The sequence below is a fragment of the Trichechus manatus genome, unplaced genomic scaffold (genome assembly GCF_000243295.1).
Source record: "Trichechus manatus latirostris isolate Lorelei unplaced genomic scaffold, TriManLat1.0 scaffold00168, whole genome shotgun sequence".
NCBI lineage: Eukaryota > Metazoa > Chordata > Mammalia > Sirenia > Trichechidae > Trichechus > Trichechus manatus.
Genome location: NW_004444104.1, coordinates 2889197 through 2904677, shown reverse-complemented (window position 1 = coordinate 2904677; position 15481 = coordinate 2889197). Strand labels below are relative to the sequence as shown.

The 15481-nt window shown below is 37.1% G+C and overlaps 1 protein-coding gene across 2 annotated transcripts in view; it reads right to left on the bottom strand.

Annotated features, from left to right (window-relative positions):
- LOC101344421 (phospholipid-transporting ATPase IB) overlaps window positions 1-15481 on the bottom strand; it is a 685896-nt gene that overhangs the window by 578002 nt on the left and 92413 nt on the right. For both annotated transcript variants that reach the window (XM_023740920.1, XM_004386566.1), the window contains exons 11-12: window positions 11536-11663; window positions 9687-9764 (exon numbers count right to left, since the gene is read on the bottom strand). In XM_023740920.1, the coding sequence (XP_023596688.1) occupies window positions 9687-9764; window positions 11536-11663 (206 nt within the window). The remainder of the gene's footprint in view (window positions 1-9686; window positions 9765-11535; window positions 11664-15481) is intronic.

Genomic DNA, 15481 nt, shown 5'->3' with positions numbered 1-15481 from the left:
GCCTATTCTGTAACAGTCTTTGGTCTCGGACAGACATGGCTGTGGCAGCATGCTTGTCCGTTTTCCCATTCTTGCCCATTCTGTAATATTCTTTGTACTCAGGCAGACATGGCTCTAGCAGCATGCTTGTCCGCTTCCCACTTCTGCCCTTTTGAATACATGCTGAATAAAACTTTCTTTTTGCTTTACTTAACTTTGTGATGTTTTTCCCCTACAACAGTTAATGGCATAGTCGGCAGGAATCTGAAGCTATGAATCCAGTCAACTTCGAAGAGACCTGGACTTCGCAGCAGAAGCCGGGAAAGAATCGTCCTATCTTCTGGACCCACGTGTTCCCACTCCGTGTCCCTTCGACATTGACGGGGTGAGTGCTCTCGGAAAATGAACCTTTGCTTATTCTTTGTTGTTCTCTTTCTCATGTTTTCTTAAGTTTGGTTTGGCATATTTGTTTGAAAAACCGTTTAATTGATTAAGTAGAATCTTTCTTAGATTTTTGCTTGATCGTTTGGTTAAGAGAGACATTTAGTAACTCTTTCAGCGAACTGCAGTTAAGGCCTGGATTCGGGCATTTGAAGAGGTAATTCTATTTTCAAAGAGCTGTGAGTCACTATCAGCTGCAAAATTCGGACCTTTTTGTGGCTCAGAGAAAACCTGGAAAATAGCGCTCTGTTTTGCCAAATTCTCAGGGGGAGGTGGCAGCTCCTGACCTGTGTTCTGAAGTTTAAGGGAGAAGTGGTAGTTCTGTACCTGTTTTTTCCATTGAATTGAGTCGATCTTACCAAAAATTGCTATATACACTTTTAGAAACTAGGATCCTTATATCCTTGTTTTGTGTGGTATTATCTGGTGAGTTTATGTGGTCTTTCTGTCTCCTTTTGTTCTAAGAGCTTGCTTCTGGTCTAGAGCATTGTGTCTAAGTTTGTCTTAGATTGGTGGCTATGGCTAAGAATTGCTGTTTTTTTGTAAGGCTAGTCATAGAACCTCAGTTCTTTCTTCATCCAGAAAAAACAGCGTCTTGTGTCTGTCTTGTGATTTAGATTTTTAATAGCTACTTGGAGAAACTTTGATATAAATTGGTCTATTTGAAAAGTAGGGTAAGATCTTTATGTTTTATACTATGTCAATCTTAAAAGTGAAACCTTTTTAAGTAACTTAAGCGAGATATGAAATGTGTTTTATTTAAGGAAAAAGGATAGTCTTGTCTTAAAGTAGCAGTTCCAGAACAGTAAAAAAGAAAGAAATTAGCTATCTTTTGTCTTTCAAAATGCCTCCATCAATTTCAACATATGTAAATGTCTTCCAGGAGTCAAGAGAGTGAGGGCGGGGCACGATGAGGCCTCCCCACCTCCCAGTCTCCAAGGTCCTGTAGCTCCAGGGACGCTTTTGAAAGACCCCTTTCCAGCTAGGTGGAGACTCTTTCAAGACAATAAATAAGAAAAATTCTTGCTTTGCTATAGTTATCAGAAATTGGGTAGATCCTAATCATAGAACTGTAAACAAGTTCTCTCTATTATAGGGGAACTTTAAGAAGTCAAAAAAAATAGAAATCACAATGAGACACACCTGAAGTGGCCTGGAAAAATGTTTCCAGCAGTACCAAACACTTAAGGTTATGTCTATGTGAATGAATTGGTCAAGTGAGCAAAGACTGTGATTTCCAAAGCCAGTTGATAAAATCTTTAAGGGCTAAAATTAGATTGGGAAAAATACCAGAAGTAGTAAAACTTGAATGAAATCTTAGAATGTTTAAATAGACTTTTCTTTCAACAACAGTTATGTTTTATGATATATAGGCTTAAAATAATTTTGACATTTTGGGTAACTTATTGATGTTATTAATAGATACTTGTCATAATTTAAGCTTATATACTTTTGCTTTTTATGCCACAAGAGAAAGGATAGACAGATATATATTTTTAAGTCTGCTAATGAGTGTTTGCCATTTAGAGGGTTGCACTGTAAGAGATATACAACAAAGGCAACCTTTAAGAGGTTTATTGAAAAAGAAATTTATTTGATATGGTCAAGTTTCATCTGTCTGACTGAAGTTTAATCGTTTAATTTATGAGATTTTTAGGAGTTTTAATGTTAAGTAGCATATAAAACAAAGAATTGGGTTTCTCGCAGTTAAAATAACAAAATTTTCTTTAATTTCTGAGTTAAAGGGTTAATTTATTCTTTGTGCAATCTGCCTGGAAGACAAAGGTTTGGCCTTTCATTAGAATAAGATTCCTGAGTCTGAATACTAAGCCTCTTGGCTTTTAGAAAAGAAAGCTAAGGGTTTTACTTTAAGATCTTTGGTTAAATAACTTAAGTATTGTTTCACAGTGACCTATATTATTATCTCTTTATTGCTAACTTGGTCGCAACTTTATCTTTTTAAATCTGGCATTATCAAAGCCAATGGTTTGATTACAGAATTCACATCATTTACCTATAAAGTTTTTTTTATTACTATTCAGGTATTTACAGATTTGATAATCTTGGTATACTCTTATTATATCCTGACTATACGGTATTTTGTCTCAAAATTATTATGCATTATATTTGAAGCTCTTTGAATATGGTTAATGGCTATATTTAGAAATATTTTTATCTAAAGTTTTTTTAACTGATTTTATTTGGCCTTTACATTATGCTTATAATTAATTTCTATCAGGTCTTTCACTATTAACAATATTATGTTTATCAATTAATCATGGCCATACTAAGTTTTGTCACCTGCAGACAAGTTTTTACTTTGCTGATTTGCTGAAAAAGTTTGACCAAAATATCTCAGCAAAAAGACGGACTATATTGGACTTGCTAAAAAGACTGTGACTAGACTGAATAAAATTTCCAGAGCTCCTAGGCAGAAGCTGACGAGTTTGCAGACTGCGGCTGATCCAGAATCACATGGAAGAGAAATTAACTACATAAGACTGAGTAAACTAAAGGAAACTATGGGTTTTTTTTTTAATATTGCTGATATTTTAAGGTCCTAATTTCTGGATATAAGAAATCATTCTCCTTCCTCCTAAATTATCTAACTAATGGGTTTAGATATTGTAACTCTTGAATTAGAAGTTCCTGTTGGAAACTTAGCCAAGTTGTAGATATCATAACCAGAGAACTGTCTGAAATTTGAGCTATGATTTTACAAAATATAATAGCATTAGATTTCCTGTTAGTTTCTTAAGAAACAGTTCGTGCCTCAATAGATAAATGTTGCTCTATTTATATTAATACTCAGTCTGAGGTTTTGCAGAATGTAGTTGCTGTTGAGGCACCTGAAAAGCAGTTACTGATGCTGCTTATGTAGAGACAAACACCTCATGAGATTTGTTTCCTTGGTTCAAAAAACTTAGGGTCATGGTTTCATTGGTTATTTCAGACAATTGGCCTAATATAATTGTTAGTGTTTCTGTTTTATTTCCTAGTTTACTTTATGGTGCCTGGGATCTTAAAAACCAGATGATGCCCAATTACCATTTGTTGAGCATTTCTGATAAAAGATTCTATAACTAGATCATGATCCAAAGGAAAGAATGATGAGAGAGTTGTATGTAATTCTCCTGGAGTCCAGATTTCTGGTTTTCATGGAGGTTGAGGCAACCCACACAGGACATCGCCTTTGGGTGTCCTTTTGAATCTCGAGCTTTGAGAAAAAAAACTGGTTCCTGAAGATACTCTGAATCAAACAATGGTCCAGATAAACTAGTACGACCGTTTTGCTCTGGATATTGAGTTGTTTTTTGTTTTTTTTGAAGAATTCAGTCCGTTTTAGGAAACTCACTTCAAAGATCGGATAGAGTTATGTTTAGGGTAAATTAGCAATTAGTTCAAGCAGTTTTTAAGACAATGTCATATGAAATATCTGTCTAATATTTCTAATCAAACTGTCACCTTCTTACGATGCAGAAAATTATGTATCTTAAAGAAACCAGATTTTCAGAGGAGATTGATCTCATGGCTCAGACTCCGTTTTGTCTTTGGTTCCATTTCTGCTTCTGAGAAAGTGACTCATGACTGTTAACAGGTAAACCAAGGAGGGGCAGCTTGCCCTTGGTAAAAACACTTAGTATGTCTTAAACAGACTAACTGAAGACCTCCTACAGGAAAGGTCCATCCTGTATTATCTTGCTAATCATTAGTTCTCTAATGAAAACTTGTCACATGTAAATTTTTCTATATTTTCTGTTTCTTCTAGACAAACTTTGTGTGCTCCTTATGGATATATGTTTCTGTGTAGATATGTTTCTAATTTAGATGATTCCTTTCCAACTGATAGTGAATTTGTGTGGGCAATCTCTTGTTTAGATTCCTGATGAATGCGTGGACAATGCACTTCAGAAACTTTAGGATTATCTTTAAGTATTCATAGTAACAATGCTAGTAAATACTGGAAAGGTAATGTTAAATTGTTACACATTGTAAAATGAAAGTCAGAAGAAAACCCATTGGTCCAACACTCAGGATATGGTTGGTAGCTTTATTTCCTACTTGTGGTATAGCTGAATTGGAGAAATCTTTAAGAAAATTTGTCAGTCACTATGGGACAAATAACAGATGAGATAGAAGCACAACAGTGATCTCTGATCTCATAAGCCAAGGTGACATGAGATAACAAAATAACCTTAGATTTTTTTTATTAGTCCAAGAAAGTATAGTCTGTGCTGTAGACAAGATATACATAGAATTGGACAACAAGCTACTTGATTACACATTGTCACACCCTTACAAACACGAGATCTATTTTGTTGGTTACCATCAGGATTAAGTACATGGGCTAGATCACTACTGCCAGGGATAGTAATATTCTTAGTCTACATCCTGATAGTATTAGCCACAATAAGATTTATCCTCTATTGTCTTACACACCAAAGAGGCAAAAGAAGGCCTCAGGCTAAAACGTTGATGTACCTTGAGTCTGCTCACTCCAGCAATGCCATTGATGGGAACATCACTCTTACTTAATACCCTGGTGAAGAACCAGATGGTATCCGGTGGAAAATCAGCACCGTGAGTTTAAAGAGCCTGCAATGGCCGCCATCTAGGAGCTTGACTAATTCCAGGTATTGATCATTGATGTGTTATCTCCAATCTCCGATCAAAAGGAGGGACTGATTTAGGAAATAATATTAGAGTTATTATTCCCTCTCCTTGAGCATGGAGAATTGTGACCCAGCTGAGGCTGAGCCCTCACAGACTCACAAAGACACATCAACTCGGCCCTGAGATAAGACAACAGATGGGACAATCTCAGAAATTATCTTAAGGAAGTTTTCACAAAAGGGCAATAAAACCTAACCCAAAGAACTTCTCACCTTTTGTCTTCTTCTATTAACATTTAGTGAATAAGAATTTGTTGGACCAATGAAGACCCTCCTGACTTTCGTACTGAAACCCATACCAATAAATGTTAAGAAAGATGATTCAAAATGTAAGATTACAATTTCTAGCCAATCAGTGAAAAAGTGACACTTTCAATGATTCTACTCATTTTGTGAAGTTGATATATACTGATGGCTCTGTAACTATTCTTTGGACTCAGACAGACATGGCTGTGGCAGCATGCTTGTCCATTTTCCCATTCTTACCTATTCTGTAATATTCTTTGGACTCGGGCAGACATGGCTGTGGCAGCATGCTTGTCTGTTTTCCCATTCTTGCCTATTCTGTAATATTCTTTGGACTCGGGCAGACATGGCTGTGGCAGCATGCTTGTCCGTTTTCCCATTCTTGCCTATTCTGTAACCTTCTTTGGACTCGGGCAGGCATGGCTATGGCAGCATGCTTGTCCATTTTCCGATTCTTGCCTATTCTGTAATATTCTTTGGACTCGGGCAGACATGGCTCTAGCAGCATGCTTGTCCGCTTCCCACTTCTGCCCTTTTGAATATATGCTGAATAAAACTTTCTTTTTGCTTTAAAAAAAAAAACAAAACTACAATGAAATACCATCTCACCCAGACATTACTGGCACAATAAAATAAATAAATAACAAATGTCGGAGAGGCTGCAGGGAGATTGGAACTCTTATGCACTGTTGGTGGGAACGCAGAATGGTACAAGCATTTTGAAAACTGATATGGTGCTTCCTTAAAAAGCCAGAAATAGAAATACCATAAGATCCAGCAATTCTACTCCTAGGAATATATTCCTGAGAAATAAGAGCTGTCACACGAATAGACATATGCACACCCATGTTCACTGCAGCATTATTCACAATAGCAAAAAGATGGAAACAATCTAACTGCCCATCAAGGGATGAATGGATAAACTACAGTACATACACACAGTGGAATACTACGCAACGATAAAGAACAATGATGAATCTGAAAAACATCTCACAACATGGATAATCTGGAGGGCATTATGCTGAGTGAAATAAGTCAATCACAAAAGGACAAATACTGTATGAGATAGCTATGATAAAAACTCATGAAAAGGTTTACCCACAGAAACAAGCAATCTTTGATGGTCACGAGGGGAGGGAAAGGTGAGGAGGAAAAAACACTAGATAGTAGATAAGTGGTAACTTTGGTGAACGGTAAGACAGTACACAGCACTGAGGAAGTCAGCACAACTTGGCCAAGGCAAAGTCGCAGATGCTTCACAGACACATCCAAACTTCCTGAAGGACCAAGTTACAGGTCTGAGGGCTGGGGACCATGGTCTTGGGGGACATTTAGCTCAACTGGCATACATAGTTTATGAAGAAAATGTTCTACATCTGACCGTGGTGAGTAGCATCTGGGGTCTTAAAAGCCTGTAAGCAGCCATCTAAGATACATCTATTGGTCCCATCCTGGCTGGTGCAAAGGAGAATGAAGGAAACCAAAGACACAAGGGAAAGATTAGTCCCAAGGACTAATAGACCACAACTACCACAGCCTCCAGCAGACTGAACCCAGAACAACTAGATACTGCCTGGCTACCACCACTGACTGCTTTAACAGGTATCACAATAGAGGGTCCCGGCCAGAGCTGGAGAAAAATGTAGAACAAAACTCAAAATCACAATAAAAAGACCAGACGTGTGGTCTACAGAGACTGGAAAAACCCCAAGAGTATGGCCCCTGGACACCCTTTTAACTCATTAGTGAAGTTACTCCTGAGGTTCACCCTTTAGCCAAAGATTAGACAGGTCTATAGGGCAAACAATAACACACTTTAGAAACGTGTTTTGTAGTTCAATCGTGTATGCAAAACTAAATGGGCACACTAGCCCAAAAGCAAAGATGGGAAGGCAGGAAGGGACAAGAAAACTGGATGAATGGAAACAGGGAACCAGGGGTAAAGAAGAGGAGAGTGTTGACACATTATGGGGTTGGCAGCCAATGTCACTAATTTGTGTATTAATTTTTTAATGAGAAACTAATTTGCTCTGTAAACTTTCACCTAAAGCACAATTAAAAAAAAAAAAAAAAGAGCAAGACAGAGACAGAAAGAAATCTGGGTACAATACATAGTTCTACATGGCTCTAGCGTGGGGTGGAGAGTAGGGAGGCCTGAGACATAGGCCTCACCGGGGAGGCTTTGCACACCAAGCCAGAATGTTTCCTTTAAGTACAATAGACTATGTTAAACTAAGAATTTAAGAGTGCTGATATGGATATACGGAGCCCTGGTGGTGTAGTGGTTAAAAGCTCGGCTGCTAACCAAAAGTTCAGCAGTTTGAATTCACCAGCCACTCCTTAGAAACCATATGGGGCGCTTCTGCTCTGTCCCATAGGGTCATTAAGAGTCAGAATCAACTCGACGGCAATGGGTTTGGTTTGGTTTTTTTATATGAATGTACACAATTCAAGAAAAAAGAAAAACTTGCTATTAACTCTACATAGATTTGGAAAAGAATATCAAAGGAACAGAATTAAAAGTTTCTATTTTATTACAAAAATTGATCCACAAATTTGAGCCTTAACTTTCTGGCAATAAACACAAAAAGAGTATTAAAGAAAACTGCAGAATTTACTTTTTTCCTGAGGGAAAAGAAGGAAGCCTACCTCCTTAGAGGCATTTCCTAACCCTGAGGCTGGTATATACTATCTCACCTGCGTGTTCATAGAGCGGACACTGAGGAAAGGGAGGGGAAGACCGTGCTCCACAACATTCCCACATGAGGCAGGAAGGCACAAGAACAACAGATCTGAACAGACCAATTGGAGTCCCCAGTCTGTCATTCACTAGCCAGGTATCCTGGGTAAGTTGCCCATGTCCTCACCTAGAAACTAAGGATATAGCACCTATAAAGTAAGGATATAGCACCTTCATAAGGTTGTTGGGAGGTTTAAATGATAAAGATGTAGAAAACAGAATTATAATCTCTGATTGCAGTACATTCAAGAGATGTAATTTCCTGCAGTACATTCCACGTAAGATGAAGGTATAATGGCAAAGCCCAACTCGGTAGAGGCAATGGGGATTTGGGGGTAAAGGCTTAAAGAGCACCGTGAGGCCCAAATATGCATGTTCTCTAGTTCCCTGAATATTCCAGAGACAAAATCCACAACATGCAAGAGAATTCATGTATCCATGTGCTTTTCAAGTTAGCCACCAGAAGTTTCTCAGCCTGATTTCTGAAAAGCTCAGCAGTAGCTCATTTTAGATTATGTCCTCTGGTGAGTGCATGCTGTCCAGGTTCTGCATACTCATGTTCAAACCTCCTCACATTTATGTGGATTTTGGCTTGTTTTTTTTTTTCCATTTAGTTTTTAAATCGTTTTATTCAAATCAGAATTGTTCATAAATCATTAATTTCTTTTGCCCCTTCTGGGTACTTCACCTGGATTGATTTCGGATCCATGTGAATTAACTGGGTTAGAGGTTCAATATAACAGTAGTATTTTTCCCTTAAAATTTTGTGTCTACATTCTAGACGGTTATATTACTTGTGTGTGTATTGAATGCCATCGAGTCATTTACAGTTCACAGCAACCCCACGTGACAGAGTAGTACTGCCCCATAAGGTTTCCTAGGCTGTAATCTTTATGGGAGAAGATTGCCAGGTCTTTCTCCTATGGAGCCATTGAGTGAGTTTGAACCACCAACATTCTAGTGAGCAGTCGAGCACTTAACTGTTTGTGTCAGCTATTTTTCCTTTGTCTATAAAATCGGCCCAAGATCAGAGAACTATCACATTTACTCTTGACCAACACAAGCTGAAGCAATCATTGTAGAAAAAATCTTTTCAAGTATCATTTAATCTGAGTGAAATTGAGAACAAGGAAGTTTTCTTGTATCTGAAACCCATAGTTTAAAGATGCTTTTTCAAAATACCTTTTGCAATAATGTTTCTTGCTATATATTTAACACACAATTCCATGCCTGATATGATTGCTCCAGCATCAGTCATCAATCCCTATTCTTCAGCAAATTAAACATTTTGGGGAGCATAGGGGTACCCGATATCTGATTATCCTAAGCACTGTTTTCTTCATCACTCAATTTTGAGTCCAAAATTATGATTTATTATATTTTTTTTTACCCTGTTCTTCCAGTTATTTTCTAGGTGATAAAACATCTGTGCCTAAAAAAGAAAGCCAAAATTTTCATTTAATAATACTCTCAAATACTACAAATAGCTCTTGAGATGAAATAACCACATTTCTGGAGAATTATACAAAAGCTGTCCAAGGTCATCTAACACTGGTCACCTCTCAAGCTCATGCCACTGTTATTAAAGTTCCAGAAGAGGCTCTCACCTGCCCAAGCTCTTCGTTAAGGTTTGATGTCCTGGCCATTGCAGGTGTGTCATTTTCTATGTAATACATATCTGTGTCCTGAGAGAGAGAGAGAAAAAGGACACTTCAGAAAATAAATACCATTACCCTTCATTTATATTAACACAGAAAAGAAACTAAGAACCAAAGTAGAAACCAAACCCATTGTCGTCGAGTCGATTCCAACTCATAGTGACCCTATAGGACAGAGTAGAACTGCCCCATAGGGTTTCCAAAGAGCACCTGATGGATTTGAACTGCTGACCTTTTGGTTAGCGGCCGCAGCTCTTAACCAGTATGCCACTGTTCAAAACCACTGCATTTTGATATAAATGCTAACTTTACATTTTGAGGGGTGAAGAAACAGGGACTACTGCTGTAGAAAAACATTGTGATACAGGAGAAAACATGGTATTAATGTACGGAAGACCTAGTTTCATGATTTTTCATAACCTAGACTAACGGAAACCTTTAAGCTCAGTTAATACTTCTTTCCCAGTATTGTGAAGATCAAACAAAAAATGCAACTGCGCTATCTATATGGACTCAAACTGACAACAGTAACTGAAAAGATTAGACAGGAAATGTAGAAGGCAGTGAGTTTATATTAACAGGGGAAGAATGACTCAGAAAGAAGATGAGAATGGTTGCATAACTTGAAGCATGTCATCAATGTCACTGAATTGTACATGTGGAAACTGCTGAATTGGTGTCTGTTCTGCTGTGTATATTCTCAACAACAACAAATTTATTTTAAAACATAATACAGAAATATATTTAATGTGTTAAGACTTAAGAAAAATAACTATACTGCATATTTCTCCCTTAAAACTTTTATAAGTATGACAACACACAGATGTAAACTATTTCATTACTGCTCATTAAAAAAAAATAAAAACTTCAAATTATTGTTAAAAAAAAAAAAAAAAGAAAGCACTGATCTGCAAGTAGTGGTTGCTGAAATCCTCTGCTTAAGAGCCATGACAGTCTCTCTCCTTTGGCTTAGAAAATTTGGGGATTAAAACTAAGGAATAATTATATATCAAGAGTTAATAAAATAAATTCTATCTGAAAATCTCAACTCCACCCTTAAAATGGAATTCAAGTTTACCATCACAATGAATTCTGAAATATAATGAACACTAAAGCAAACACACCAAGAGATCTTTTCTTCAGCACTAGACTCAAAGTTTCAACAGTTGCTTCAGTCATTTCATCACCACCCAACCAGACATAACAGCTAGGCATTCTACCTCCACTGTCTTCCTTAATCTTCACAACAAGTGAAGTGCAACAAGTAGGTACTATTTTCCTCCCCATTTCATAGAGTTGGAAGCTGAGACGTTAAGGAGCTAGTCACCACTATGAATTCACCCCCAGCCTGAAGTCTTCCTCAGTGTCACAGAAGTTTACTAATAACTTCTGCATCCTCATGAAGTGTTTCAAAATTTTTTTTTGCTCTTTTAAAACTTTTACTATTTTTTTTGTTGTTGTTGTTGTTTTTTATTGTTGTTGCAAGTTGTTTTAAACTTTAAAAGACAACTTCTGGTGATTTACTACCCAACCACTTTCAAGTCACTTAAACTAGTTAGAGAAATCCCTAAGTCATTGGAGACTCCCCTATTGATGACCCCTTGCCCTAATTCTAACACATATCCAACGCTAGTTCTGTGTGGCCAGTTTAGCCTCTGGATGGACTTAATCATAAGTGAACCATATTCTTCTTTTTCTATGAGCTTAATTAAATGACTAAGGCTCTGAGATAATATTAGAAAATAGTGATTGTCATTTCCCCAGCAGTTCAACTTGTAAACTCTGCTTTAACACTCACCCAGTTTATAAAAAGGGCTTGCGTGTATTTCACAACCTCAAGAGTCACCAACAGGCTAATAGGAATAAGATTGTTGTACAAGATGATGAATGTCAACAGGTTGTATCCAAAATTATCCGAGCTTGTGTCTGTGGAAGAAAATGAGAGTATCTGAATAGCTTTAGTTACAATCTCCATTCAGTTTATTCTTACTTTTTTATTACTTTGGAATTTTTCTAAAAGGTGTTCACAACAAAAGCCTGTCAGTCTATACATAAATTTATAAATTCAAACTAAGTAGTTATTGAGCACCTACTATGTATCAGGAACTATGAATACAAATACTATTAAGATACAGTCCCTACCAACAAAGAGCTAGCTTCTAGTAGGAGGTGGGACGAGGATGAACAGATGCAAGCAGGTCAGCCTGTGTGACCACACTCCAGGGTACATTATTTGAGGGAGGAGTTCACAGAGTGTTGCAGAAACAGACAGAAGGCTTTCAATGGAGAAGCATGGTGACTGATGGCCACCCGGAAGAAACGATGCTCAAGTCAAGTTTTGAAGGACTGGGAGAGGGTAGCTAACTAAAAAGAATACAAAGAAGATGACCAGCATTTGAAATGGCTGAGAGGAGTATCTACAATCTCACGGAAACATGGCTACAATTGGGACAGTCAATGAGTTGGTAAGATGGAAAAGTACGTACAAGGTAAACAGGTAGAGAGAGGGGCAGGCAAAAAGTCTTCAGTATATTTATTTATTAAAGAGAAGAAGAGAACTGTCTTGAGGGAACAAGATCTCTAAGAGCTGAAATCCAATTAGAGCAGGGCCATCTTGAAAAGGAGGAGGGGCCAGGGCAAGAGAACAAAGCACAAGGTTTGTAGGTATCAAAAGAGGAAGTTCTTCCCTGATGGCCATGATATCCCGGATGGAGTAAAAACTAGTAAGATCTTCTTAACTTGGTGAGAGGCAGAGGAGGGTTGCAGCAGGCTGAGGGCTTGACTAGTATTAAAGACGCCTTTGAGGGGAAGTGGAATTAAAACAAAGATAGCAGAAGACTAAGGTCAGAGTCCAGGAATTTGTAATGGCTCCAATCCACAGTTATTGAGTTTTTTCCCCCCAGGAAATCAAGTCAAATGGTGGTGGCTTGATTCAGAGCTGTGGAGGGTAGTTGTGATGAAAAGATAAGGTCTGCTAAAGGATAACAAGGGTGTGTATATACAAATGGTCAGTAGTGTTATATTTCCACAATCTTTTATTTTCTACTCACTACCAAGACTTCCATTTTCCCTGATGACTACTTTTCTTCTTGATGTATTTCTTTGCTATACTTTTCTTTTATTGAAGAAGTCACTAAATAGGATCTCAAAGTACCAACAGTTAACAAATATCCCCCAAGTATAACATTTGTTTAGAAACAAATCTCTAGATTCCAATTAGAATAGTATATGAAGGGTTTTTTTTTTTAAATCAGGTATTAAACATTGGCCAAAAGTATCTTTATATCATTGTGTATAGTTTTGAGGAGTAAAGCACATTTGGTAAGACCCAACACCAACGCTGAAGAAAACCTAGAATGTTCTGGTTCAAAGCCAGGAAATATAGGAGATGCAAAAAAGAAGAAAGGATTTCCTACACCCTCTTTATATAAAGGTTCTGGCCAATCAAAAATAATTCAGTGGAGATGAGCAAGGACAGAATCTGATAGGACCTGTGTCAAAGCTCCAGCAGTGACAATGCAGATGAGAAGCCTTATGGCTTTTACCAGAGCTACTCAGACTTGACCATAAAGATAAATATTGCTAACAAGGAAGACATAACACATTATACATGGGAGAAAAAACATTCTTCCACTGTACATCATGTAGTTAATACTGGAGTATGACATTATACCTGAGAAAGTTAAATGTCATTCAGTTTTCCTAAGGCCTGTACAGTGTCAATGCTGTACCTTTACATAGATCATAATGTTTTGGAGCTACGTATATATATATGCACACAGTATCCATCTTCACATTTGAATCTAGACATATAACATGGTCCAAGTCCAAATTTAAAGAACTAAAACCAGTGGATTGTGATCCAACCTATAATCGAAGCTGCAGACTCATTTCCCACATTTGTAAAGTGGCAACAAGAGTTCTCATTGGCAGTTAAAAGACTAAGTTTTCTATATGAAATAATTAAAACAGGAAAACATGTTTTGATCATTTCAACCAGTAAATACTTGAAGATGGGAATAGAAATAACCCCAAGAAAATATTCCAACATTTTAAAATTCAAATTTATCATTAAATATTTTGTTATTAAATTTTATTTATTTTCTGGAATGGATGTGTAAGGAGATTAGCAGATCTTCTCCCCAAAAGAATATCAATAAACCTGGACAAGTTTGTCAAAAACAATCATTTAAAGTTTCTAGAAACTGATCATAGAGCATACAAAAAATTAAAAAGCATATATTCAAGAAAATCTACTGAATCTCAGCAAAAACATTGGGAGGCTTTGGCATTTAAGGTAAGGGCTGTTTCCATTCCCCTGCACTAAGATCCTTGTTGCTGAAGTTATATTCAGGGTGGGTGGGTGGGTAGAGCACATCATGAAGGCTAGAAGCTCCAATTTCCTCCCCACCCCAGCTCCATGTTGTAGAAGTTGTACCACAGGGTGGGACAGGCTGTTCATCCCAGAGTGGAGCAGGTTTTCAGGACAGGAAACAGTCTGAGGGGGCTTATATTTAGAGCAGAGAATGGAAAAATCTCTACCAATGGCACTGTAAAAAAAAAAAAAAAATCCCTGTGACTAATAATCAGGGAAGGCTAATATCCCCACAATACTAGTAAAGGCAAACAAAACAGTTAATCAGCTAGAAATTTAACAGGGACATCCACAGAAAGATACAGCCAAGAAAACCTTGGTAAGATCACACATATCTATGGTGGTCTGGAAGACTGTGTTGATGCACAAGGCTGCACCTGCTCAAAAGAAACCCTCTTCAGAAAGGTAATTGTGAGCTACCAGTCCCTGACAGAATATCCCCAAACACTGAAGACATTCCCCAAGCCACACACAAGTCCAACAGCAGAACTCTTAAAAGACAAAAAGGAAATCTTGAAAGCAGCAAGAGAAAAATTACTCACATATGAGGGGCACACAGTAAGACTGACAGCTGACATTTCATCAGAAATAATGGAGTCCAGAAGGCAGTGGGAGGATATATTCAAAGTACTGAAAGTAAAAGAATGTCAACCAAGAATTCTATATCCATCAAAGCTATCCTTCAGAAATGAAGAAATTAAGACATTCCAAGATAACAAATGAAATAATTTGTTGCTAAAGAACTTACAAGAAATGATCAAAGAAGTTCTCCAAGATGAAAGGAAACAACACCAGATGGTAATTAAAATCCAAAAAAAACAAAGAGCACCAGTAAAGGTAATTATAGAATATAGTATTATTATATAGTTTTATCCTTTCTTCTATTACTAATTTTTTAAATGCAAAAAAATTATAAAATTGCATTGTTGGACTTGTAACATTTAAAGACGTAATGCATATGACAGCAAAGAGAAATGGGAATAGAATGAAGCCACCTGATTCAGGGAAATAACACTAGATGATAACTCAAATCCATAGGAGGAAATGAAAAGTACTGGAAGTGCTTAAATAAGTAACTGATTAAAAAAACTATATATTTTTTCTCTTAGTGTCTTTAAAAGACATAACATTATATAAAACAATAACTATAATATTTCATTGTTGGGTTTATAACACAGACAGATTATATATAATAAAATAGCATAGAGCTGATACAACCATTTTGGAAAATGATATGGTGCTTCCTCAGAAAGCTAGAAATAGACATACCATTTGATCCAGCAATCCCACTCCTAGGAATATATCCTAGAGAAATAAGAGTCGGCACTCGAATAGACATATGCACACCTATGTTCATGGCAGCATTGTT